A 27,612-nucleotide genomic window follows, 5' to 3' on the forward strand; every position below is an offset into this window, starting at 1 on the left:
CACACACACACACACACACACACACACACACACACACACACACACACACACACACACAACACAAAAGTTGTATTTTTGGCAAATGTGAACCAAACACCAAAAGTGAAATGAATAAGCCTCAGGCTAAAGGAAATGTGAATTCATGCCTGTAGAGTAGAGGGCAAAGCTTAAACAAACCTGTTAGCTGTGCTGCCAATCTGGATTGTAGAAGAATAGGACGCAGTTGAAGAAGGTTAAACACTCCTACCTCAGCAATAATAGGCTAATAAAAAAAGAAACACATGTGATGTTTAACTAAAGTCATTTTTGCTTATTAGTATGGTTGAATTGAATCATCAAATGTCTGTAGCAAAGACATTGGTCAATAAAGTGAGATGACATACATAAAGTAGCCTATATTTGTGTCATTTAACATAACCATTACAGGTTTGTGAATATTCTGAGTGTGCATTGTACTGTTTTTATTCATTTTGAGTTATACTGAATCTGTTTTTGTGCAAGTGAGATGAGTAAATGCATGCTCACAGTTAGTCCATAGTGTTTACACAGGAAACACCTCTGTATTAGGCTACTCTCAACATGGGGACAGGAGAGCTGTCAGTCAATGAATGGCAAAACAAAGTAGCTTGTGTTACTCATTTGAAAAAGTAAACTCAGATATTTTGATTAATAGATTTTGATCAATTTAAAAGTAAAGCGTTACTTTAGTAGTTACTTGAAAAAAGTAATCTGATTACGTAGGCTAACTCTGTCTAACTATAATACGTTACCCCAAAAACTGGATGCTGCACAGACAGAAGTAAGCTAATTCACTCACACATCTCTCTCACTCACTGAGTGATAATTCAAATAATAATTGTGTTTGTCAGGAGCTGATTAGATATGCAATGTTGCAATATTGAGAAAACACTTCTTAAAAGTTCAATTATTTCTGTAAATCTATAGTGATCAAATTCAGTGGATTTCTCAGTTTTCAGCGATAGGCACATGACTAATGGCTGGTCTCTGTGTGTGCAATTTCTAGAAGGTTCTAGTACGTTCGAACGTAGCCTATAAACAGAGTTTTATAGAAAGGAAAATGTAAAATATAATAAAGAAGTAGAATTAATTATGAACAATTTACTACCATTGTGAGAGTAACGTGAAATTATGAACTGCAGTCCGTAACATTTGTTTGTGTTCAAAATTGACAAACACTATGTAATGAGCGAATAGACATCATGAATCCATTTTCCAAACCTCCACCCAATAGATCCACAGAGGTGGAGCTGAACTAGGTCAAGCTCAACCCATGACATCTAGAGAGGTGGAGCTGGACGTCATTTGGCTCTGCAGTGAGGAACTGTTACCACTTGGGTTTTAGTGGCACATGCCACTCTCCCCTGGCACATGCAAATGAAAACCGGATGTGACTAAACATCATGTGCCAAAGGCTTTCTGTGCATAATATGCCATGCTAGTTATAGTTAATACCGCTACTGGCTAGAGCTTCCTGATGTGACAACCTTTGTTTGCGTCCTCTACAGTTCATTCCGTAGCAGCCGCTCGTCTTGCAACTTGAGGTGTAACGTGTGTTGGTTTAGCGATTCACTTTTGGGAACTTTGGGATCGCGGTGGCAAGAGCTTGGTGTTGCTTAGAAGTCGAGCATTCATGATTTACCAATGCAGTTAATTCAGGAGTTTTAATTTTACTGTTATGTGCATTTATCTCACTTATGGTCGCGTTTGGGGTAGGCTACGTGTTTTTGTTTGATTGCAATCGAGTTTCTGAATAAAAAAAACTAAACTGAGATTCTTCAGAGTTTACTTCTGTCCGTCGTAAAGGTTAAACTGAAAGATGTCTTCTAAGATTCTTCTGACTAATCTACGAACTACCGCGAGCTTCTACAAAACACTGCATTTTTTGCAGAGACCCTGGACTCCTTTCGTAGCTTCTCAACAAAGTTGGTAAGGCATCATAAAAACATGCATCTATTATGATTTTGCCTTTCCGCGGGAGATTACATGTGGCAGATTGCTTTTTATATATGTTTTTGGAATTGTGCCTCCATATTCTTGGAAATTCGAAAATAGCTCAGACTAAAGATGAATACATGTCAGCTTCTATAGTAGTTATGCAATGTTTTCATTAACCCTTTAAGTGACACTACAAAGTAATAGCCTACGCGTGGGAAATATTATTTATCTAAAAAAAAAATTCTCTCGTGACTCAATAACAGATTCTTCGACTGAATAAACCCCCCACCCTAAACCAGCCTCAAATAGTTAGCTGATTTAATGGTCTCACACTCACAGACTTGTGCTAACTTGTTTAGCAAGTTGGCTGGTTTTTGAATGCCTTTTTTAACGCTCATTTGCCGATTAGCAGTGGCTCTTGAAACTGAACAGACAATGCCGTTCTAAATTGATGGTCAGTAAGGTTTATTTTTTCCCCAATATATTTTTTAAATACATTTACTTTTATTTAGCAAGGATGTTTTAAATTGATCAAAAGTGACAGTAGACATTCATGTTTTTTTAAATAAATGCTGTTCTTTATCACCAAAAATTTCTGTATCATGGTTTAGTCAAAAATATTAAGCAGCGCAACTATTTTCCACATTGGTAATAATAAGAAATGTTTCTTGAGCACTGAATGTCTGTTTTGAAGCCCATAAAAGTGTATCTGTCCATCACAAAAGTGCTCCACACTGCTCCGGGAGGTTAATAAAGTCCTTCTGAAGCGAAGCAATGCGTTTGTGTAAGAAAAATATCCATATTTAAAACTTAATAAAGTAAAATAACTAGCTTCAGACCAAACGAACATATGGATTTGACTTAAGTCTAAAGCGCAACGTACGTGAGCAATGCAACGTACTGCTGATATTTACACTACGCTACGCTACTTCTGACGTCACAAGTTGCGTAAGTTGCGATTTAGCAAGTTCCGGCCGGAAGCCGTAACTTTACTTTGTAACGTGTTAAATATGTATATTTTTCTTACACAAACAAAACATTCTAGTTTATAGAGTTTTAGTGTCACTACATTAAACTACTATGTATATTAATGTTGAATATAATGTATAATAATGCAATGGGGGATTTTTGTGGGTCTTGATAATGCCAAATGTCTTATGTTACCAGTAAAAAGTGGCCTACATTATTTTAAATATATCTAGTAGCCAGTGACAGAGTGCAAGCATATTCGTCTGAAATAATTCAGTATTTTCAGCTTCAAAATCATGAATAATTTTTTTCTTGTGTCCCCATTGTCCTGTGCATTGGGTTACCAGCACAAAGTCCAAGTGTATTTATTTCCACCCCCAATGTGATACCAAATTGGCATTTTAATCAACAGTAACATTTTTTGTTAAGCTTTTACCATATGTCTTGGAGTATCACAATAATATTGTAGCGTGGGTTCAGTATCGTGATATGTATCGAATCATGAATTGTTGATCAAATAAATGCAGCCTTGGTGAGCAAATCAGACTTCCTTCAATGAAAGATTATTTTATATATAGTAGGAATTAACTTTATGGGCTAATTTCATCTGTGATCCTGTATCTTCAAATGACAGATCAACTGTTAAGGCCCGTTCACACCAAGGACGATAACTATAAAGATAACGATAAAGATATAATTCTAAAAATCGTTCTCCGTATTAAAGAATAACAGAGTTCACACCACAACTATAACGATAAAGATATGAGGAACAATATCGTTGGGATCACTTTTTCAGAACGATTTTTTTCCAGCTGTCGAACGATAAAACACTGACAGCCAATCAGAATCCATTCTAATTTAAAGGTCTCGCGCATTTAAAATGGATCTGGATCATTCGGGCGCGCGCGTGCTTAGAATAAAAAGACCATTATTGGTCGCTGGTGTGGACACATACTGTATATAGTTATCTTTATCGTTATCTTTATAGTTATCATGCTTGGTGTGAACGGGCCTTTAGGTTGAGCAGGCTAAAAAAAAACATTAACAAAGACCATCTTGGTTCTCTAAAGTGAGAAATAGTGCAGCAGCTGACATCCCTTATTTCACCTTTTCCTTACATAAAATCAGTGTTGTCAGGATGTTTTTTAGCTTCTGCTCTCCCTTCAGGATGAACTTCACCAGACCCAAAGACAAACTAAAAGTAGTCGCAGTTACCCAATTTTTCCCCCCGTTTTCAGATGTCTTTCTGCATCTCTTATAAACACACGCTCTCCTCTCCCCTCTTTTTTAGTGCCATTCATGTGGATAACCCACCCAGCACCCCAACCCTGACAACCAGCTATGTCCATGGCATCTCCTCCCAACCGCTGTTCTCTAGTACTGTGGACCAGTGTCTTCGAGCCTCAGTGGAGCGCTACCCTGACCGGGAAGCTTTGGTTTTTGTGCAGGATGGAATACGCAAGACTTTTGCTCAGTTCTACCAAGACGTGAGTGGTTTTGCTTCTGGTTTTTCTACAGAGGACTGGTTAGGAAAGTGATGCTAACCACAGTGCTTCCCATTTTATACCCCTCAGTCATGGGAGAGAGGAAAACCACAATGTCAAAAGTGCAGTGTGTGGAATGAGGGATCTAGGCCAAATCCATATATATATATGACACGGAGACACAACAAATGAATAGGGCAATAAATTATACAGATTCTTATGAAAATATTCCCAATTATTACACATGTTTTTTCATTACATTTTGTCCCAAGAACAGATTAATATGCAAATTATGCAAATGTTTACATGCATATTGCATAAAGTAAAATGTTATATCAAATCATTGTTATATCTTTCATAACATAGTTGAGAGAAAGTTTGGATTAAAAAAAATTCTTGAAACCTAAAAATTGATTGGTGAATGAAAAAAAAACTAAAATATTGTTTTTACCTGTTCATGTCGGTCCTGGTGTCCTCTACAGAGAACATAGCATAACATTAGGATAAAATATATTTTCTTTATTCAATACGTTTCTTTTGCTCCAAAGAATGTAATGACCTAAAAAAAACTAGATTCACGCTCACAAAAGATCTGGTTCTAAGGAGGATAAATATACAAAATATACACATTCCTAAGCAGCCATTTATTAATAAGATCATTCATTATAGAATCTTATTCATTATTAAGATTAATAAGAGTTAAAATAGCAATATGTGGTTTCCATTTTTTTTTCCCCACACACCCATTTTACTTTGTTTGTGTACAGCCTGTCCTTTAAAGTCTCCCTGTAGTCAATGATTTTATCCATTAAAACTCATCTTTACATCCGTTTCAATTGGTATATGCAGAACCATGAATATGCAAATTAGCCCCGCCTCCACTCAATCACACCAGCTCAGAGATCAACTCGCTCAACTTTACTCAGGGAAATGCACCACAATGGTATCTCTCTTTGCAACACTGGACACATACCGATAATTGATATGATTAGCCTTTTGCTTGACTACGTTATCAAACAGTTAATAATGTGTAAATGTTACCATGTAACCCTTCGCCATCTCAGTCTGCCTTCTAAAAATCAGTATCCTTAGAAAATGATTTGAACATCATAGAACGTCAGTATAGAAAGGCATGTAATTAATCATAACATCGTAACTCACCTGCTACATTGCTAAATGTACCCGATTTTTCATATCAACAAACAATATACTGGGATAACCTGGCTTCGCAGCAGTTAATGATATGCTAAAGCCCGCCGGCACATTGACGTGATTGGCTACAAGGTAGTTTGTGACGTCAGAAACACCAGCGAATTCAAACCGCTTTTTTTAGACTATCTTGACTCATTAATTTGCACATTGTTTGTTTAATATTTGTATAAAATTGTATAATATTGCACAAGCATTTTAAAAACACCATATAGACCTATAAACAACATTAAAAACTTGAGTTTCACCACAGGGGGTCTTTAAATATGTAAATAAAGCACAGTGAAATCAGTCACTGGCACGATACAATGTTATTATTCAAATAGTTTTTGTGGTTATTCTGTGAATGTAAACATGACCAAGAAAAGACATAAACTCACTATCAAGGTGAATACATATTCCACACTGAACCCAATATTTTCTTCTGAACTGACTTCACGTGTGGCTGCCTTCCATAATGAGAGCAGGAGTGGGTTAAAGTGTATCAATGTGACAAAGTTAAACATTTACAGAAAAGCAATAATATATTACAAAGCAGGAACGTTTAACACAAACTAGTGCCATTGGTCTTGACACACATATTCAATGTGGAATATCCTTTTTTTTTTTTTTTTTAGTGTAGTGTTTTTAAAAAAAAATTATTCCTCAAGAACACATTAGCATATTACTTCATGGTGAACCACAAATGTGTTTATTTTAAACCAGAATGGCTATTTCTGTTCTTGACAAATTCCCATTGGAAGGGTTCTTCCATAAAAGTTTCTGGACACATTCATGGAGTCAACAAAGTGTCATTTTATTGACTGCAACACTTAAGTACTGACCACTCATTGTGTAGAAGAGAAAAAAAAACACAGCACATTAGTTCTGGGAAAATACACTTAAACACACACACACACACACACACACACACACACACACACACACACACACACACACAAAACATCCTTTAAACACATTTGAATAAACACATGACCCAAACACATATTGTCCCAAAAACTAAATTTCCCATAATTCCCAACCGAATAATATAAAGGACACCAGGAAAGGCCGCACCCTTTTAATTCCAAGCTTTTGTTCCATGCTGCATTCATGGATCCCGGCAGAACCACGGGTAAGATGTACGCTTTCAAACAAACTTAAATAAAATGTCAAACCCCTATCTTGGTTGTGGTTTCATTTACTCACTACCGTGCACTCTAGAGATAAATGGTTATTGGCTTTGCCGTTCTTTGAGGTTTAATGCGCGCTAAAGAGACAACGTAGCATCTCCAGTTCCAATGTTTGGGTAAATAATATTTAAAGAAACCAAAGAATTACATAGAAATTTATATATAAACAGACCAAAAAACATGAATCCCTTAGAACTAACACATTTTTTTTTTTTTTTTTTTAAATACAAAGTAAACTAGAACCATTCAAATGAAATTCAAAAACCATCCAGTGTGGCCTTAGCCATCACACCCATCCAAATTGAATATTTTTTCCATCATGCTTCTTTCCAGAGGACAAAAATGTCTGGGTGAAAGACATTTACATCTATTCATTTACAGAGGTTTTAATCAAAGAGGAACATAACAAACTATTTGCCAATAATATATGCATTATACATTGCCAAGGGTCTGATTTTATTGATTGTATAAAGTGCAAATCTGCAAGAGTGGGGTGACAGCTTGTAACATAACATGTAACTCATGTCATGTGCCTTAGATTAACCATAAACTTGCTTCCCTTGATTCTCTTTTATAATATGTGATGTATTAGTATTAAATTATTTATCTATTCCTAATCTAATGAACATTTATGTGTTAAACCCACCTTACATTTTATTTTTTTTCAGGGTCAGTATAAAAATGTGGTAGTGTTTTGATTTCAGGTGGAACAGACTGCTGCAGGCCTACTGGCTGTCGGGCTGAAAAGGGGGGATCGCTTGGGGATGTGGGGACCGAACATCTATGAATGGATACTGATGCAGTTTGCCACAGCTAAAGCAGGGATCATTTTGGTGAGTGTTTTTGTTGAGTGTCTTGTAATTTGGTTTATCTGAGGATTTGTCAATGGCTGGTCTCTCACCTGCTCAGATTTATTGGCATTTTACAGGTTTCAGTGAACCCGGCTTATCAACTGCAAGAGGTAGAATTTGCACTCAGAAAGGTACGTTAATGTTTGTACATGCAAAAAAGAACAACTAACAGTGGCATGTCCCTAACTTTTGGGTTTATTTTTCACTCAAACAAGGTTTTTTTTTAATGGAAGCCTGTTTCAGAGTTTTATATGGAAGTAAGTCTAAAAGTAAATAGTCACATTTTATAAAAAAAAAAAAAATTGAGAAATAGTTGCCATTACAAATTTTTTTTTTTTTTCAATTATGAGAAGTCGCAATTAAGTGGCAATTGAGAGATGTACAGTCACATTATGAAAATACAAGGACTAAACCCTTTTTTACTCTGAGGCAGAAACAAGCTTAGTTTTAGTCTCAACTACATATAAGCAAACTTTACACGATTAATGGCTTAATGCTTCTTTTAGGTACAGTGCAATGCAATAGTTTGTCCGACTCAATTCAAAACCCAAAAGTACTGTGACATGTTAAGGCAGCTTTGTCCAGAGATGGAGACGGCTTCACCTGGAGGGATCAAGAGTTCAAGGTACGAGTGATGTAATAAAAGGAAGATCATTTATACATAATCATTATTACGGGCCAGAGGCTGACTGAGTTACTTTGTTGTTTTTGAGAAACATCTTTGTTTTCTTCTTTCTTCAGACTACCAGACCTACACACTGTGATCGTGACTGACAGTCAGCAGCCAGGAACTTTCCTCTTAAAAGATCTGATGCAGGCAGGAAGCAGCCAACACCATCAACAACTACAAGACCTGCAGAATAAACTTGTTTGTGATGACCCCATAAACATTCAGTTTACATCGGTACTCTGCATATTTTTAATTTGTATATATCTCTATTAAAGCTGCAGTGTGTAATTTCTGTGCCACTTGCATCACCAAACATAATAGCAAAAAGGTCAAAGTCATAGTCATGCCCCAAACGCACAGCATCGGTTGACCTAATGTTGCTGTGTTAGGCTTGTCAGGAGAAACAGTGCAATGTTTTGAGCCCTCTAGGATAAATGATCCTAGAAATGACCTATTTACAGTTGTCTCTGCATAAAAAGCAAGCATATTATGACATTAAAAAAAATTATAGACTTTAGCTTCAAGTCTTAGCCTAGTGAAGTCAAATGTAACACAAAATAAATCGTTATTTTATCAACTTTTTTTATTTTTGTTCGTTATGATTCTCAGGGAACAACTGGAAAGCCCAAAGGAGCCACTCTGTCTCATCACAACATTGTGAACAATGCTTATTTCATCGGCATGCGCATAGGCTTCAACTGGAGGGTGGGTGCTAATCATACACTGAAAGAAGTGTTTTTTTCTATAAAATGTAGGATCAGTGTCTGGAAAATAGATCTTTAGATGATGTCTATTGCAAAAATACAGTTCATTGTTTAGCAAACTGATATTACAATACAGAACAGAAAATATTTTGTTTAAATTAATGTCCATACATTTTCCTTCACAGTACATACAGTATGGGTAATTTTTTACCTTAATCTTCTTACAGAAAAATGTGCGAGTTTGCTTGCCGGTGCCCATGTATCATTGTTTTGGCTCAGTGGGTGGTGGCATGGTCATGGCTGTTCATGGTACCACAGTGGTTTTCCCATCTACTGGTTATGATGGACATGCCAACCTGGTGGCGATAGAGAAAGAGAAGTATGCAGTCATGAATTCTACCTCAAAAAAAGAATTGATGTGTTAGAGAATTGCGCATCTTCCCTTTGCATTAGAATATAATTCTAAACCTTCCAGAGAAACTTGGTGCCACTTTCTCTTTAGCCATATTGAATTCATGTTGTCGTAAATAAAAGACACAGGGACATATAAAGAGGACAGTCATGTAGATTTTGGGTAAGGATCAAAGGTCATGTGCACATCATGCAGATCTGAGCTGTATTTATTTGATCCAATTGGCAGAAAATGTACTGTTTACACAGGTGTACGTTTGTCTACGGCACCCCTACTATGTTTATTGACATGATGAGTCAGCCTGACCTGGCCCAGATTGATTTGTCATCAATTGAGGGTGGTGAGTCAATCAAACTTTTGTAAAATCTCTAAATATTCTGCTAAATGGAGGTTGTGACATTAATATTATCAAGATTTCTGAACAATCAAGCAGTACATCCTCCACTTTCATCAGTGTTCTGCTAAAATCCTATGTTTTGTTTCTGTCAGGTATTACTGCTGGTTCACCTTGTCCTCCTGAGGTCCTCCGTAAGGTCATCAATATCATGGGTATTAAGGAAATGGTGGTAAGTAGTGAAGGGGATTGTTCATTCTCTGTTATAATTCAAGCTTATAATAATTGTACAGCTGTGGTCAGAATTATTGGCACCCTTGGTAAATATGATCAAAGAAGGCTGTGAAAATAAATCTGCATTGTTATTATTTTTCTCTAATACACATTGATCACACAATCAATTCTGATGTGCAGCAAAAGATTGTTGAGCTTCACAAATTAGAAAGTGGCTGTAAGAAAATTCCCATTTCCACCATCAGGGCAATAAATAAAAAGTTCTGATCAATGGGAAATGTCACAAATCTGCATGGAAGAGGACACGTGTCTATATTGTCTTAAAGGGATAGTGCACCCTAAAATGAAAATTCTGTCATTAATTACTCGCCCTCATTTCGTTCCAAAGAGAACCAATGAGGTTCATTCTCGAAGAACCTGCTCAATCAAACCAAAACCAAGCCTAAGTTTGGTTAGGCTTCTGTTTATGTTCGCTTATCTTATCTTATAATGGGCAGTGGTTGGATCTTCCATCAGGAAATTATCCAAAACAAATATTGAAATCAACACAAAAATTGGGCACTGTGCAAGGGTCTGCCATGGCCATTCCTATAGAAAATTAAAGAGGAGAGTGTATCAACATGGACTTGGAAATTTGAAGGATCTGGAGAGATTCTGTATGGAGGAATGGTCTCTGATCTCTTGTCAGGTGTTCAACTCCTCAGGCATTAAATATAAACTCAGAGCTGTTATCTTGGTAAAAGGAGGTTGTAAAAGTATTTAATAAGATGGTGCTATTAATTGTGGCCAATGTGTATTAGAGAATACCCCATTTTAAATAGTTTTACTGATAGGTTATATTTTTGTGTTTTTATTTTATTTTTTATAAAAGGTCAAAATAATTAACAATGCAGATTTATTTTCACAGGGTTCTTGGTCATATTTATCAAGGGTGCCAATGATTCTGACCAGGATTGTACAGTATGTATACTACATGTCAGTATCACTAGGGGGAGACAGAGATTTTCACATTAATGGTTTAGCTGCAATTTTGATAATATTTTCTTTCAACTTCTCTGAAAAATCTGATGATAATCATGAATTGAATTAACGCATTAAAAATCACTAATATAACCGCTCACCTTGTCTGTACTTTTATTTCAGTTTTTGTATACACTGAAACTGAAATAAAGTACATCATCTTTCACAAAATAATAAAGAGAATATTTCACAAGACAATAAACTTGCCTTCTATATTTACCACACCTGATATTCTATACTCATATTAAATATTCCCCTTATATTTGAGTGATACGCTAATGTTCAAAAGTTTAGCATTGGATTTAATGTTATTTTTTAAATTAGTCATATTTGCTTACCAAGGCTGCTTACCTTTGATCAAAAATACAGTAAAACATGAATATTTTGTAAAATTACAATGCAAAATATATCTATTTTCTCAGTTATATTTTATATTTAGTGTTAAGAGTTTATTCCTGTGATTGCAAAGCTGAATTTTCAGCATCATTACTCCAGTCTTCAGTGTCACATGATCCTTCAGAAATCATTTTAATATGCTTATTTGGTCCTTAAGAAACATTTCTAATTATTATTCATTTTGAAAACAGTTGTGCTGCTTGATATTTCTGTGGGAATCTGGGAACCATGACACATTCCCTGATACAGGATTCTTTGATAACTATGTGATTTGCTCTAAGTCTTTAGGCATAATAGCTTTGTGTGTGGAACAAACTAAAATGAAAGAAGATGACTTAAGTTATTCCATGAAAATATTTCACTTTATGAAACAAGAGCAGCTTGGACATTCTTTTAGGAGAATAACTCATTTTATTTTTCACAAAAGAAAAAAGTCATACAGGTTTTGAGAGTAATGAGGGTGTAGTAAATGACCATTTTCATTTTTGGGTGAACTGTCCCGTTAAGAAATGGGTATGGAGAAGGTAACAGTACTACTGTTTTTCTAAGCACACACTGCACAATTTTAGTGCATCCACTTGAAATTCATAATGTTCTCATTATTGTTAGTGCTTTATATGTCTTTTATTGAACATGAGTACATCACGGTAACAAACTGATACCATTAGACTGGAGAACCTCCATTTGTCTAAATTTAAAAAAAAAAGTTTTTATTTTATTTTACCTGCTCGTAAATCCTTCTCTTCTGGCACCACCATCATCATTTCTTGATTTTGATTGGTCAGTCACAGCATCTTTAATGGCTAATCTTTGACAACCAATCCTAATCACCCTGTCTAGATTCTATTTTGTGATAATGACATTATATCTTACATATATTGTCTCATTTACTTTTTTCATGGCTATAAGGAGTCCAAGTTTTCCTCGCCTGTGTTGCGTTTGACGTTGGTCAGAGATTTGAAGTAGAGGTCAGGTCATGTCACATCTTGAATATGTGTCAGTTTTAGTCATGGTCAAGATTGGTTTGTCATGTTCGCAAAGCCTCGGAAACTCTTGCAGGATGTTGTGAGATGCATAAAGCTAAGGAGGATCTCACAATTTGGAAACAGGATCCTCACGAAGAGCTCCGCTTTGATTATAACACTGGTGGTTATATAATATTAAGTGCTTCTACCATGAGAATGGGAGGATGACTTGAAATATCATAAAATGAGAATCGGTAGAATAGATAATGTTCATTCTACAGTGGCTCAAAGAATGCCTGCAAAACTTAGCTGTGATGTACATCCTACATTTTTATGCTGAAAAATGTATCATACAATATGCACATAGTCCCTCTAATAAAAGACTGATTTTATTTTTGATGTAGATATAATTGAAAATTATAGGTTTTGACATACAGTTAGCAAAACATGTCGAACTTACCTCAAACATGCAGTCTAGATGAAGTCTTCAGCAAGTCCTTCAGCAAGGCACTGCTGAGTTTCTAAATGAATGCTAATCAATGTAATGTCAATCCATTCTACCAATTATCATTTTATGGAATATTATTCCTGATAGTACTCCTGATTTTTTTTTTTCTATGGTGTGGAAAGAAACTAATCCTGTGATAATGGATTTATCAACAGGTTGTTTGAATTAGCATATACATTACCATAACAGTGAATACTAAGAGTTTGAGGCACATTTCCTTTGCGATGTACTTATTTGTGAAAATTTCACTTTGCAGATGTACCCAGTTGCTCATTCAGGGTGTGTGTCAATGTCTGTGAACACATGTATGCTATTCATGTTGTTTAGTATGAATTGAGTCAGCACATTTATGTCACAAAAAAAAAAATGAGTGAAAGAGGAAATGGACAGTCCCAATGTAGCAGTCTGCATTGCTTTCCTTTTCTGCACATTGAAGTCCTGACACATGGACAGGCCCTGTCCTCCTGAGGGAACAAACAAATAAGTTCGCCAAGCTTAGTTTTGGACATCTGATGTTCTGCACATAGTGCCAAAGCCAAAATGGAAAAGAACAAACTTTAAAGGACAAAGAGACCAGGAAGAACATGAAGGATAGATTGGAAGAACATAACAGACAATATTTTACCACAAGGCAGTGTCCCAAACCCATATCCTGACCACAGTTATAGTATTACCAGTCACTCTTTTATGTTGGAGGAGGTAAAAACGCATACGATTAGCATTAGCCTCTCGATTCTCTTGTTTAAATATGCAACTTTAATTTCTCACAGAAGTTACTGGAAGTCAGTGCTTTAGGATGAAGTGATTATATTATTTTTTGTAAATGCAATATAATGACTGTTATGGGGAAGGTGCATGCATAATTTAATTCAAAACATTTCTTTGCTCATAAGCTAAGCATTAATAGCTACTGAATTAGAGGTCCACCAATGGCTAAATTGGTAACTTGGGACCAGGCTTCTCCAGTCCCAAACCGTTCAAAACTTTGCTTAAATAATTTCATAACCATTTAGCGTTGTTTATCACATCCGCAGTGGCCTCTCTGGCCACTTGAACAGAATCTCATGAGTATCTCCTGATGAAAGAGTCTTTTAAAGAGATCATGGGAGAGCAGTGGTGTCTTGCTCTGTGCACCACAGAGAACCCTTGAGACTAGTTAGTTACCGTTTTTCTTCATAATTTATTTACATTTGCAAATCATGTGGAAAGAGGCTAGCTGTCACACTGAAGTCTGTGATTAATGTCTCATTTTTATGAGCCTTAATCCTGTGGTCTCATTTATAAGACCTCTGGACCACATAAACCTTGTATGGGTCTGGATATTAGACCTCAGTTTAGGGTGTGGGTCTCAAACCTGGAGGACATGGTTTGGGCTATGGTGTATAGCAGTGTTGGATAAAACTGTTTGGAACTGTGTGTTCAGTTATCAGGATTACTTCACAGGCTTCTTAATTTATTATTTGACTGCTGGTCTCAGCAAGAATTCCTTAGTCAACATTGACTTTAGTCTCAGCACTCTTGCAAATACTTCTAAATATTTAAATAAATGTACTATATTTTATATATAACTGTATTATACACTGCCCAGCCAATATTTATTTATGTATTTTTTTTTTTTTTTTTGCTGTTTGGATTTTATTAGGCAAATGCTTAATATTCTATGATTGGATCATTGTTGCAGTGACTGTTTCGCAACATTTCTTCTAACCCCAATTGATGGAGTGTGTAGCCTTTCATTTCTTAAACAACCATGTTGGACACATCATGGCCATATTCCAGGATGACAATGTCAAGATTCATCAGGCTCAAATTGTAAAAGAATGGTTGGGTGGGAGCATGAAGAATCATTTTCACACATGAATTAGCACCTCTGAGTCCTGACATTAAATTCATTGAAAGTATTTGGGATTTGCTGGAGTAGACTTTACAGAGTGCTTGACTCTTGCATTGCCAATACAAGATCTTGACCAAAACTTGATGCACCCCTTGATGGAAATAACATTACAACATTTATTTCCATCAAGAAGTGCATAATTTCCAGCAAGAGTCAACCACTCTGTAAAATCTACTCCAGCACATCCCAAAGACTTTCAATGAATTTAAGGTCTGGACTGGTGATTTTTGTTAATGTAATGTAATTTTTGCAGTTTCAAATGTTATGTTATGAAGTTGTGTGAGTGGAATTAACAGGGCTGCTCACCATCTCAGAGCCGTGGTCCCTTCCTGATCCTCTTTGCCTTGCACCGGGTGAATGCAGTGGTATCTCTTATTTGCTTTCCTTTCTGGTTTCCAGGAGAAGCACAAACTGCATCAGGGCGAATGCGGCTAGTGTCCATCCATCTGCACAAGTAAATCCAAGCATTTAAAGCAAATCTAAAACACCATTTTAAGTCAGTGTCAATTACTGTTTAAATAAGGTATTACAATCTGATTAAATATTAGAAAGCCAAACATTTTTTTTTCTTAAGAATAACATGCGCCAATGAATTGTTCACGATATTACCAAAAGCGTGTATTACGAAAGCAAATAGGTTTGATTTTGATTTCATGTTGACTGTAAATTAAACCATGAAGTAAAAATGAAAGGCATAGTTTCTTTTTATTACTGCATCAACCTTAAATAGTAATGTTTAAAGTGATCATCTGGGTTTTTTCTCTTACTTTTTGAGATTTGCTAATTGGCAGGTGCAGCTCCAGGGGTTGTTAAACAGAGTGATGTTCTGGAGAGTGCTAAACTCAAGGCTATTCGGCAGCGATTTCAGCTTGTTGTTCTCAAGATGAAGAGACTTGAGAGCTGTCACTCCCTCAAAGGCAGCACTGGAGAACTTGATGGGTAGAAAGGACAGATAGACAATATATACAGATGATAACATGTTACAACTCACTGCTTTGCTTCTGCATGTAGAACATCCTAGCAATTAGCATTCAAAGTCACTCTTAATATCTGAAGGAGACTTGTGGATGCTAGACTGAGGGCTTTTTTTCCACATGAAAGGCCTCTCTCATGCCGTCCTCTGTGCCAGAGCTTATGTAAACCTGTCCAGCCCTCCATCAAACTTCATAAGCGTATGCAAGGCTGCTAAAAACTTCACCAATGTGTTAGATGCACTGGTCTGCGTGGTGTCTGCTTTATAGGAAGATGACGGTTGAGGAACTGAGACGGTGTGCACACAGTGTCTGTGGGTGTGTTATGCAAGCGTAGAAAAGATGCACTTATTGAAAGGACGTTTTGGAAATTTCCACTCAGAAGGCAAGAGACGTGGAGAGTTTGGTAATTTGAGGCGATAGAGGATGGATCATTTCCATCATGGAAGGGTTGTTTTCACTTTTTCTGTCTGTCCACTCCTCCCATCGACCTGCTCTTTTGCCAGAAATGCCTGCAAAGGGCTCACTTGTCCATTCAGGTGAGGCAACGGCAGCCTAAAAATACTTCTCTTCATGGGCCATGGAACACCCTGTTTCTATTTACCTGTCTGCTAACCCTTGCTGACCTGTTTACATGGCTCGCCAAGTGAGAGGAAAAAACATGGCTCTCAAAATAAAATTCAGCAAATAGATCCTAAAATTATCCACACGTGAAGGAAGAGTGGTTATTTTTTCCCTTTTCTATCATACAAACAGCATTGACCAACTGCATGGGGCTAATACTTGTTGATATATATATATATATATATATATATATATATATATATATATATATATATATATATATATATATATATATATATATATATATATATATATATATATAAAATACCAGTTTGCATTGGTGTCAGTCCATGTGGAGATTCTGTGGAAGTCAGATCAAAGACAAGGAAAAGATAAATGTATCTCTTAAAGCTTTCATTAGCCGTTTAGTGATCCACAGGGAAAAATCCTGCTGGAATAGCACATGTGCATCCTGACATAAAGCACATGTGACCTTATTTAAGGCCTGAAGGGAATAGACAGAATATCAGGAGTATTTTATTGAAAGAAAACAGGTGAAAGTCTCCAGCACAGGTCTGTTTTAGCCAGATACCACTTTGTTCCAGTCTACGGTTTTGATTTATTCAATGGGGTTGCAGTACATTTGCTTGGCCAGCTCTGATGGGATGTAAAGTTTGTTTGCGAATGTTAAGCTTCCCGAAAACCCAACAAAAACATGCATTTGGGCCATCATTATGGGGAAAACATTTTGGTTCATCTTAATTTTAAAACATTTTCATCCTTTATTCTAGTTTTTAAGTGTTTAATCCACAAAATAACTGCTATGCCACAGACTTACCTTCTCCAGGCTCATGTCATTTAGATGTAGCTTCTCCATGTAGCGGCCGAAGCTCCGGAATGCATGGTCAGGGATGAGGCTGAGAGGGTTTTTGGACAAGTTGAGTTCCTCCACGACACGCAGCTTGCTCATAGCCAGAAGAGGGTAGGTGGACAGCTGGTTACGGTCCAAGGTTAGAATGGCCAGGTTCTCCACTTCATCAAGGGAACCTGGCTGTATGGAGCTCAACTCGTTGCCACTCAAATAAAGCCATCGGAGATCATTAGCACCTGTGAAAGTACCAGGTTGCAGCTCTCGAAGCTTGTTGTTGTCGAGCTGCAGGATAAACAGGTTGATCATGGGAGAAAAGATGCCCTTCGGAAGGACTGTGATGTGGTTACCATCCAAATAGAGATAGGTCAGTTCGGTTAGGTCCTCAAAAGCACCTGTTTTGATGGTGCTGATCTCATTATTAGACAAGTAAAGGTAGATGAGCTTCTTTACCCCTTTGAAAGCCTGGCTGGAGATCTCGCGGATCTGACAGTGCTGCAGATGCAGAGAAATTAGCCCCTTCATCTCGCTGAAGCCCCCAGTTGGGAGATTTCCCAAGTTGTTCCTTTGCAGATTTAGGAGACGAGTGGCCTCGGATATGCGGGGGATCTTCTTCAGTCCGACGTTGTCACAGATAACATGTTGCAGGTCCCCATGGCAGTGGCACTGGCTTGGGCACTGAGTTGGTGCGGCAAATGCAAAAGGGACGTAAACCTGTAGACACACTAGAACCAGTAAGAAGCTGAAACTGTACATGATGATGGAGTGTTGATCAGTCCACTGCTTTATGCTATTTGGTGTTCTTTCTGCTTTACTCCGAGAGACGTTTGCAGCAGGAACATATACAGACAGCTAAAGTGGTCCACACAACCTCAGAGTAAAGAGAGAGAGTGTGTGGAGAGAGAGGGCTAGAGGTGAGCCCGAGAGGGAGGGGGGGAGAGAGAGAGAGAGAGACAGGGAGAGAGAGATTGGTGTGAATGAGTCAGAGTAACACAGTACTAGTGTTTATAATAGTTAATCACTTAACTTTGCAAACTTAACGGCGTCATAGGATGCTATTTTGAAAGTTCATTATTTTGTTTATTGGGTGTAATAGAATAGGTTAGCATGCTTTAATGTTGAGAAAACTTATTTATAAACTTATAAACTTACTTTTATAAAACTTATAAAAGAGGTACTTATTGCAGTACCTCTATTCCCAGTCTGTCTGAAACGCTCTGAGTTCCGGGTTCTACAAAGCCACTCCTTCCAAAAGCCCAGAGGGCTCTAATTGGCCAGCTGACACAGTGTATTGTGCTTGGCCAAACACTTAATTGGCCAAATTGCATTACATGTAATATTCATAAAGTTTTTTCCTTTATTGTCTACATATATTGCACATACATGTTCCCATATAAATGTGAATGTATTGTACACGCATATATGCAAACATTCACTGAATGAGTTACAATCAGTGGTTACAACAGATTTCTAGTTCCCAGCATGCTTTGCTTCTGACTGTTAAAGAAGAGTAAATGTTCAAATTAAGTGTTATTTCACGTGTTTTGCTCGATATTAATAGGGGGAGATCGGTTTGTGTTTTAAATTGTATTATTTTGGAATTTAAAAGGGTTGCTGATATGTGTGAGTTTTTGGGGTTACCGTTGTGCTGAAGAGTAGAGCCTGTGGTTCGGTTGACGATTGGCTGAATATCATTAAGACTAATACTATACTTAAAAAGCAATGGCTGTGCATTCTTCAACACAGTGATAGTCTCTTTGCTAAATATTTTAGTACTGTACTGTTAAGTTATATCTGAAAATATTAAACATATAATGTAAATAATTATAAAATATAAGAAATATATTACATTTTGTATTTTGATGTGTGTGTTTATATACTGCATGAGTAAATGTTCAATTTATACACATGCTGTATCATATCTGATCACATATACATCTATATGTTATGAGGTGTATTACTGAATATGAAATGACATACATTATGATGATAAGTAAATATATTGTCTCATTTTTCAATATATGAAACCGGCAATTCCTTATATATTATTCAATATATTGTATCATTTAATGTATTGATCATTCATTTATTAAGAAATATATTTTCTTTGCGTAAGGGCAGATGGCGTTGTACTCTCCCAGGTTCAGGAAGCTGTCCTATGTAAAATGAGCTGTACACAAGTGAACTTTTGGGTTGTACTCCTCAGGAACATTGTTATAAATAATTTTCGGAGGGCCAAACATAGAGATTTTGCTTTCGCAGCAAAACTCCACGACATGGCAGCAACACTAATTCAATGATGCCTCGACTTCTTTCTTTGTGCCTTTTTGGGTTTTGGGGGGGATTTTGCTAATATTTCACATTGTGACAGAAGTATTGCTGAAGTAATATCTGAACTTCGATGGTGGTGTTTTAGGCAGGTCTGGATCAGTGTTTTCAGTTAGATATAGAATAAATCCCTTTTGTGGGAGACTATGAGCTTTGGAACTTTGCAGATCTTATACCGGTACATGCACAAAGAAATACATTACACACTAAAGGAAAAGGAAAAAATTAAAAACATTATATGACCTTTTTAAAACTAATATTTTTGTATTTAATTATAAGTAGTGCCTATAATACAGTTCTGCTCATAACTTTACATAGCACTAGCAGAATCTGCTAGGTGTTTATTAAAAAATAAATGTAAAACTTTTTTTTTTGTGTGTGTTTTTTTATTTAGCACTACACTGATGAAGCTATTTGGTATAACATATTTCCATATATTTCATAAGAGGACAAAATAATAGCTGAATTTACATAATTATTTATTTTGATGTTCAATGGTTGAAGGGTGAGTAGAATAATATCTCATTGTACCCATTTGAAAATGCTTATTGCGTTCATAGAGCTGATTGTTTACATGTTTAATGGAAGTTGCTCATATTTCGCACCATGGGCCGTAGGAAAAATGTGGATATATTTTTGTCTGTTTATTTTTATTTAATAATTTTTACCTTAAAAAAAATGAAAGGTTTTAAATGCATGTTAGGTGTAAGAAAGTTCAGACGTCCAAAATTTTTATTGTTGTTCCTAGTCTCTCATTTCATAGGGTAACTTGTGTGCAGCCAAATCTTGTGAGGTTAAGGTGAGACTGTGTGTCGTGCCAGACAGTTCCATTGTTTTTAGTCAGCAGAAGGGGAAAAAGGAGCCACTCCCAAATGGCGGGTGTTTTATAACATATAATCACCACCAGATGTTTGGCCGGTATCACATCACAACAATGAAAATGTAGGTTTTTCTTTTGTCTGCATTGGAGCGTTTCATTTGGAGAGGCACATTCCTTTTAATAAAAGCCTCCTTTGATTTCAACTATGTACAGTATTCAGTATAAAAAGAAAAGAAACTGAAGTGCACTGTGGAATCACCTAGTTTTTTTTTTTCCACATGCAACAAAACATTTGATCCTTGTTCCTCTTTCTTTGGCTCAAAGGACCTAAAAGAGACCTGATTATGAGCGCCTCAGCTTTTCTCAGGTTAGACGGAATCTAGTGTTTGCTTAACAAATGTAACATTTTATCGGCAAAGTGTATGTCTTGGTTCTTTCAAGTCCACATTCACACCCTGCATTGTGCAAATTCTGTCCAGCACATATCTAGTATTTGGCTAGTAGTAACTTTGGCCTGTTATCGATATTTATATATAACAAAATAATTATATAAAGTTAGAAAGGGAGTATAATATTATTTGACACTGAAATCTGAAAAAGAGAATATTGTAAATGGCCATTTGAGATGATGCATGCATTTTTTTTCCTTTACTAATTGAGTTCAAAAGCTCATGACTCACTTAAAATCACTTAAAATGTTCCAAACAACATTATAAATGTCTGGCATGTCACACAGTCTCACCTCAACAGCTGGCAGCTCATGTAATTCAGCTTGGTAAACACAAATTGACATCCTGTGCTGTGATGAGGTTATGTCTCTGAATGAGGGAATTGTTTCCAGTGCACATTATCTAAGGCTATCTTATTTGGATGATTTGTTTTAGCCCAAAGCGATACTGTATAGTGAGAAAGCTTGGGTTCATAACAACAGCTGGAGTGCCAGTTCTCAGGTGCGCACCACATACCTCACCTGCTTCCCAGGCCTGGTGGATTCAGCTGATTCAGCTGTCTGCTTGCCTTTAGGCTAGTTTTGGGGAAAATTTTAGCAAAAGGCAGAAAGTGCAAAAAGAGTAAGCACACGGACTGAAATTTAAGTGAGTTTAATAGCATTGAAATCATGAGGTTAGTTCCACAAACCATAACATATACACTAGAGCCCAATATCTGGGGTTTAAAATGTAATCTACACATGGAAGTAAACTACGTTTTAGGATTTTGAAAAAATTAAAAAGAAGAAATATTTCAGACACTATTTCTAGATCAAATTTGTGACACTATAAGCAAAGGGGATAAATCAATCTTTAAAATAAATAATTATAAAATATGTAATTAGTATGCAACATGTAGCAGTAATATGTAATTAATTTATCTTTTCAAAACCTTAAAATGTTTTCTAAATGTTTAATAATAATAATAATTTATATAATCCAATATTATATGTAATTATAATAAAATAATCAATTATAACCAAAAAAAATGATAGATGTGTCATCCTTGTGTTTTGGAACAGATTGGGTACGGCACAACCGAAAACAGCCCTGTGACATTCTGCGGCTTTCCAATTGACAGCATGGAGCGCAAGACAGACACTGTTGGATGTATATGCCCCCATACTGAGGTTCATTTCCACACACTACTAGATAAAGATGTTCCGCATACATATTTATTGTCTGTTTTAGCACACACTGAATGGTGGTTTCCCCATTAGGCAAAAGTAGTGAACCCTTCTACAGGAGAGATCCTGCCTCTGGGCACTCAGGGCGAGCTGATGATCAGGGGATACTGCGTGATGCTGGAATACTGGGAAGATGATGAAAAGACCAAGGAGTGCATCTCAAAAGATCGCTGGTACAAGACTGGGTAAGTGCGAGTAATATTTTTTTTTTCTTCCTTTCTCTCTTACTAGCTATGAATATTATTCAAAATTCATTACATGACTCAATGACTGTTCTGTCATTTATAAAGTGATATTGCCACTTTGGACAAGTACAGCTACTGCAAAATAGAAGGACGCATCAAGGACATGATCATCCGTGGAGGAGAGAACATCTACCCTGCTGAAATCGAACAGTTTCTGCATACACATCCTAAAGTTCAGGAAGCACAGGTCAACACTGTTAAAGATTATGCCCTTTTACAAAGTCTTGGTTTTGTTTTTGGCGTCTACTAGAATAGGTTTTAATGCATGAATGTAAAAAAAAACATCATTTTTTACACGTTTATGTTGTTGCGGCACCTCTTTTCCCAGTCTGTCAGTAATGCTCTTAGTTCCTTATGCTATAAAGGCTCTCCTTCTGAAAAGCACAATGTGCTCTGATTGGTCAGCTGAAGCAGTGTTGTGATTGGTCAACCTTTTTGAGTGCGTTTCACAAATGTCACTCCCCTTACAATAACCGTGCAAGTGTCAACACACTACGTAACTCATCTAGGTCTCAGCCCTTTTTTTTCCCCAAATGACTTGAGTGGGAATTATTTAAATGAGGAATATTGTAGCGTGTACGTTCCCGGAGGAAACCTCAAGACTACAATTAAGGCGATTCAGGGAGTTCAGAAAGAGTGCGCACTGATATAGAGAATAGTTCAATTTGGTGTGGACTTTGTGCTTGGTAACTTTGCAGACCTTTTCATGCCCAAACAGCAACATTACAAACTAAAGAAAGCCTGTTTAACCAGTGACACTGATGTACCTTAGCACTTCTCATCAACTGTTCCTTTAACCTCCATTTTACAGTAAAGAAAGCAAGATGGTTTAGGCTAGAAAAGAATATTAACTCTCTGTTGCCCATACAGGTGGTTGGAGTGAAGGATGAGAGAATGGGAGAGGAAGTTTGTGCTTGTATTAGACTCAAGCCTGGTCAGGAATGCACTGCAGAAGAGCTCAAGGTCTACTGCAAAGGAAAGGTCAGAACATCCGGCATGTTTTATGCATTATCCAGCACATGTACACTACAACTATTTGCCATTCAAATATTACTGTTGTTTTTCCAGATTGCCCATTACAAGGTGCCGCGCTATGTAACATTTGTTCAGGGATATCCTTTGACTGTCACAGGCAAGGTAAGTGATATGAAATATGAAAGTCACTGCACACCACCACAGTTATTAACAATAAACAATTCAGATGATTCATTTAGTCTAGAGAAAGTCATTCCAGTGAGCATTTAAATAATGAATCTTTCTATGTCTCTGTGGGTACATGTTAAAAATGAAGAAAATGTAAAAATGGTGTTTTTCTTGAGCCAATTCACATTCGTCTCTAGACAGAAGACATTCAAGCAATTTCCCTGTCTGCATGAAAGCCACTGATGTGGTTTCAGACATTCAAGGGCTACTATGACACCTTTGCTTTTAAAGCCTTGTGGTTTGCTGTCGACAGATTGAACCCTTTAATAGCACTACAACTGTTTCTTTTCTTCATTTCGGTCAGATCCAGAAGCACAAACTGCGTGAGCAGACAGAAAAACAGCTTGGACTCTGATTGCAAAAGTACCTGTGGTATTTTTAAAACAAAAGTTACAAGCAGGACATCACCCTTAGGATATTGTTACTCAAAAACATGTGATTTTATTGTTTTAAAAGCCATGTTTATAATGATTATACTATGATAACCATGATACTACCCTATTAATTTACCCTATTTCTAAAAACATATAAGTGGCATTTTTACATGTTAAGGATCATGCACCTTTTCTTAATTGTCTTTATTTTGGTATGATTTGTTTTTGGAACCAAATAATTCTTAATCATAGGAACCAAATATATACCAATATATTAGTATAAAAAAATATGCATGTTACACTAGGCCAGTTTTAGGTAGATGTCTTTATAAATCTATAATACAAAATTACTTAAATTACACTGTTAAACAGTGTGTATATTTCTTCAGCAATCTCAAATGAAAATCATCTTGTTTGGTTTCTGTGCACATCTGTTCTCTATTCAATCTGAAATTCATATGTTTTAAATTTTATATTACTGAAATATCCAAAATAGGGTATTTAAGGCAAAAATGCAGTCTTTTTGTTGGCAGGAAAGTAGTTTCCCTCATTGTGATCTCAGGTGTGCCCTGTCGGTGTTCATTTAGGCCTTGGTGCTTTCCTGCTTGGCTCGTGATGTGAACATTTTGATGCTAGTGTTGAGACCATATGGAAAGATGTCCTCTCATAGCATTCTTATGGGTCTGCTGGAAAGTAATGGCTACTCTGGTTTGGACAAACACATAGTTTCGTGAGGATCATTTAGGGTGAGACTTTAAAACTAAAGACCTGGACAAAACCCCAGACATTCTTTTCAAATTTCCTTGCAGCTAATAATAGAATCCGTCATTCACTGCATGCCTCTCGTGGTCATTATCGGGTAAATTCACTTGACTGTGTAATATATTTCATAAAATTAACAAAGATTTATGGAATCATTGCTTCCAGTAAAAGGAACACCTCATTTGGCAATCTAGCATAAGTGAAAATCTTAAAAAGGACCTGAATGTATGTTAAGCATCTCCCCCATGTGTCCTTTAGTAGAACAGCAATGCAAGCATCTCTTGCTGCTTTTCCTATTTGTTTTTGATTTTGAATACAATTTCCCTATACACAACAGCAGAGGAATGAATACTTTTATTCAGCAAGGAAGCATTAAATTGATCAAAAGTGACAGTAAAGACATTTAAAATGTTTAAAGATTTCGATTTCAAATAAATGTTGTTCCTTTTGAACTTTGTTCATCAAAGAATTCTGGGAAAAATCACAGTTCCACACAAATATTAAGGAATGTTTGTGTGTGTGTGTAGATATATGTGTGTGTGTATATATATATATATATATATATATACACTCACCTAAAGGATTATTAGGAACACCATACTAATACTGTGTTTGACCCCCTTTCGCCTTCAGAACTGCCTTAATTCTACGTGGCATTGATTCAACAAGGTGCTAAAAGCATTCTTTAGAAATGTTGGCCCATATTGATAGGATAGCATCTTGCAGTTGATGGAGATTTGTAGGATGCACATCCAGGGCACGAAGCTCCCGTTCCACCACATCCCAAAGATGCTCTATTGGGTTGTTGGGTTGAGATCTGGTGACTGTGGGGGCCATTTTAGTACAGTGAACTCATTGTCATGTTCAAGAAACCAATTTGAAATGATTCGAGCTTTGTGACATGGTGCATTATCCTGCTGGAAGTAGCCATCAGAGGATGGGTACATGGTGGTCATAAAGGGATGGACATGGTCAGAAACAATGCTCAGGTAGGCCGTGGCATTTAAACGATGCCCAATTGGCACTAAGGGGCCTAAAGTGTGCCAAGAAAACATCCCCCACACCATTACACCACCACCACCAGCCTGCACAGTGGTAACAAGGCATGATGGATCCATGTTCTCATTCTGTTTACGCCAAATTCTGACTCTACCATCTGAATGTCTCAACAGAAATCGAGACTCATCAGACCAAGCAACATTTTTCCAGTCTTCAACTGTCCAATTTTGGTGAGCTCGTGCAAATTGTAGCCTCTTTTTCCTATTTGTAGTGGAGATGAGTGGTACCCGGTGGGGTCTTCTGCTGTTGTAGCCCATCCGCCTCAAGGTTGTGCGTGTTGTGGCTTCACAAATGCTTTGCTGCATACCTCGGTTGTAACGCGTGGTTATTTCAGTCAAAGTTGCTCTTCTATCAGCTTGAATCATTTGGCCCATTCTCCTCTGACCTTTCCACACCATTCTTTGTAAACCCTAGAAATGGTTGTGCGTGAAAATCCCAGTAACTGAGCAGATTGTGAAATACTCAGACCGGCCCGTCTGGCACCAACAACCATGCCACGCTCAAAATTGCTTAAATCACCTTTCTTTCCCATTCTGACATTCAGTTTGGAGTTCAGGAGATTGTCTTGACCAGGACCACACCCCTAAATGCATTGAAGCAACTGCCATGTGATTGGTTGATTAGATAATTGTATTCATGAGAAATTGAACAGGTGTTCCTAATAATCCTTTAGGTGAGTGTGTGTGTGTATGTATATATACATATATATATATATATATATATATATATATATATATATATATATATATATAAAAATAAATAAATACACACACATTTTTTTTCCAGTTGTACATTATCACCCATATGTCACATATCACCCATTATCATCCATCCATTCTCCGAAACGTCTATGTGTAGAGCTAAGCGAATATGGATGGAACTCTTTACTGCCCTAGTACTTCAGAAATCCCTTTAAAAGTATACATGTGAATTAAACGTGAAATAATTTACTTCTCCCTGTCTTGATCACCACCATTTAGCCATATCTTTTGGTTTCCTCTGTCAGTTGGTTTTGGTGTTGATATTCCACTCATGTTTAACAATGATTTACTCAGGTTATAAGAATGACAGGTAACTGTTGGTCAGGGAGAACGGATTTAACCCTGTCACTCCCGCACACGGTATTTGTGTAACCTTATTTTACAAGAAAGGCTTTTACAGCCTCTTCTGCACAGCAGTGCATTATTTGTTACAGCTAGGTTTTTCTATACAGTATGTTGTTCCATTCTACTATCTGTACATTTAAACATGTAACTCAATAAATAACTTTGCCTGCTTTAAAGGGTTTGAGAATCTTTCCTTTTTCACTTGATAATGTTGAAATCTAAAGTGATTGTAACTTGCGTTATCTAAACGTTAAATCCTACTTTTTCCAATCATTTCAAAGAATAGGAGGTTAAAGAATAACAACTTTAATGGACTCAGATTAATTCTATTGGAGTCAGATAAAAAACGGAATCTTTCTTTCAACTGCTTTTTGTTGATAATTGGTTCTTGGGAGCATATGTACTTGGGAGCATATGGCCCTCGAGGTCCACTACTGTCCTGCAGAGTTTAGCTCCTTTCTAATCAAACATGCAACAGCAACCAATCAGGTGCGTTACGTAGATTATGATGTGATCACTACCAAATGAGTTAAGGACCTATCATCCTATTAGTTTCATGCCAGAACTAGGTAAATGTTTATATTACTTAAACATCTATTCAGCCAAGGGACAGCAGATGAAAATAATCTGTTTGGCTTAAAGCGGCACATTCACCAGTGTGTTGTCCTTGATAAATGAATAAAATCTTTTAATTCTTCTTTTTTTTTATTATAAATGCATTTGTGTAAAATATATACAAACACTATGTATATAAATATTAAACATTTAAAACTATACAAAGATATGCTACATATAAATACATATAAAGCAAATTTGCTTTAAAAACATTTTTTTTTTGGTGTGACTGGTCCACACTTGC

General features: G+C 36.6%; 2 protein-coding genes across 3 annotated transcripts; one reads left to right on the top strand and one right to left on the bottom strand.

Moving 5' to 3' along the window:
• Positions 1–1,300: 1,300 nt before the first annotated feature.
• On the top strand, positions 1,301–26,323 carry acsf2 (acyl-CoA synthetase family member 2). Its single transcript, XM_081393059.1, has 16 exons — positions 1,301–1,947; positions 4,217–4,412; positions 7,495–7,623; positions 7,719–7,772; positions 8,148–8,266; positions 8,383–8,545; positions 8,921–9,016; positions 9,243–9,394; positions 9,676–9,767; positions 9,917–9,993; positions 21,840–21,947; positions 22,038–22,189; positions 22,295–22,436; positions 23,120–23,230; positions 23,318–23,386; positions 23,757–26,323. The coding sequence occupies exons 1-16, from the start codon at positions 1,838–1,840 to the stop codon at positions 23,805–23,807; spliced, it is 1,821 nt and encodes a 606-aa protein (XP_081249185.1). The 5' UTR covers positions 1,301–1,837; the 3' UTR covers positions 23,808–26,323.
• chad (chondroadherin) lies at positions 9,358–18,038 on the bottom strand. 2 transcript variants are annotated; one of them, XM_081393061.1, is made up of 4 exons: positions 17,152–18,038; positions 15,546–15,709; positions 15,085–15,224; positions 9,358–9,371 (listed from the first exon to the last, which is right to left on the bottom strand). In XM_081393061.1, the coding sequence occupies exons 1-3, from the start codon at positions 17,935–17,937 to the stop codon at positions 15,089–15,091; spliced, it is 1,086 nt and encodes a 361-aa protein (XP_081249187.1). In that variant the 5' UTR covers positions 17,938–18,038; the 3' UTR covers positions 9,358–9,371; positions 15,085–15,088. The 2 variants fall into 2 exon arrangements, with proteins under 2 accessions (XP_081249187.1, XP_081249186.1); XM_081393060.1 differs by lacking the exon at positions 9,358–9,371 and adding an exon at positions 10,953–13,348.
• Positions 26,324–27,612: the final 1,289 nt, after the last annotated feature.

The sequence above is a fragment of the Scardinius erythrophthalmus genome, assembly GCF_964197995.2.
Source record: "Scardinius erythrophthalmus genome assembly, chromosome: 18".
Classification (NCBI taxonomy): Eukaryota; Metazoa; Chordata; class Actinopteri; order Cypriniformes; family Leuciscidae; genus Scardinius; species Scardinius erythrophthalmus.

Excerpts from the sequence above, each read along its gene's own strand:
- chad (XM_081393061.1), bottom strand. The coding sequence starts at position 17,937 with ATGTACAGTTTCAGCTTCTTACTGGTTCTAGTGTGTCTACAGGTTTAC. Across the intron at positions 15,710-17,151 it reads ATGACATGAGCCTGGAGAAG|TTCTCCAGTGCTGCCTTTGA; the intron begins GTAAGTCTGTGG and ends CTACCCATCAAG. Across the intron at positions 15,225-15,545 it reads CAATTAGCAAATCTCAAAAA|ATGGATGGACACTAGCCGCA; the intron begins GTAAGAGAAAAA and ends TTACTTGTGCAG.
- acsf2 (XM_081393059.1), top strand. The coding sequence starts at position 1,838 with ATGTCTTCTAAGATTCTTCTGACTAATCTACGAACTACCGCGAGCTTC. Across the intron at positions 7,773-8,147 it reads TAGAATTTGCACTCAGAAAG|GTACAGTGCAATGCAATAGT; the intron begins GTACGTTAATGT and ends TGCTTCTTTTAG. Across the intron at positions 22,190-22,294 it reads GATCGCTGGTACAAGACTGG|TGATATTGCCACTTTGGACA; the intron begins GTAAGTGCGAGT and ends TCATTTATAAAG.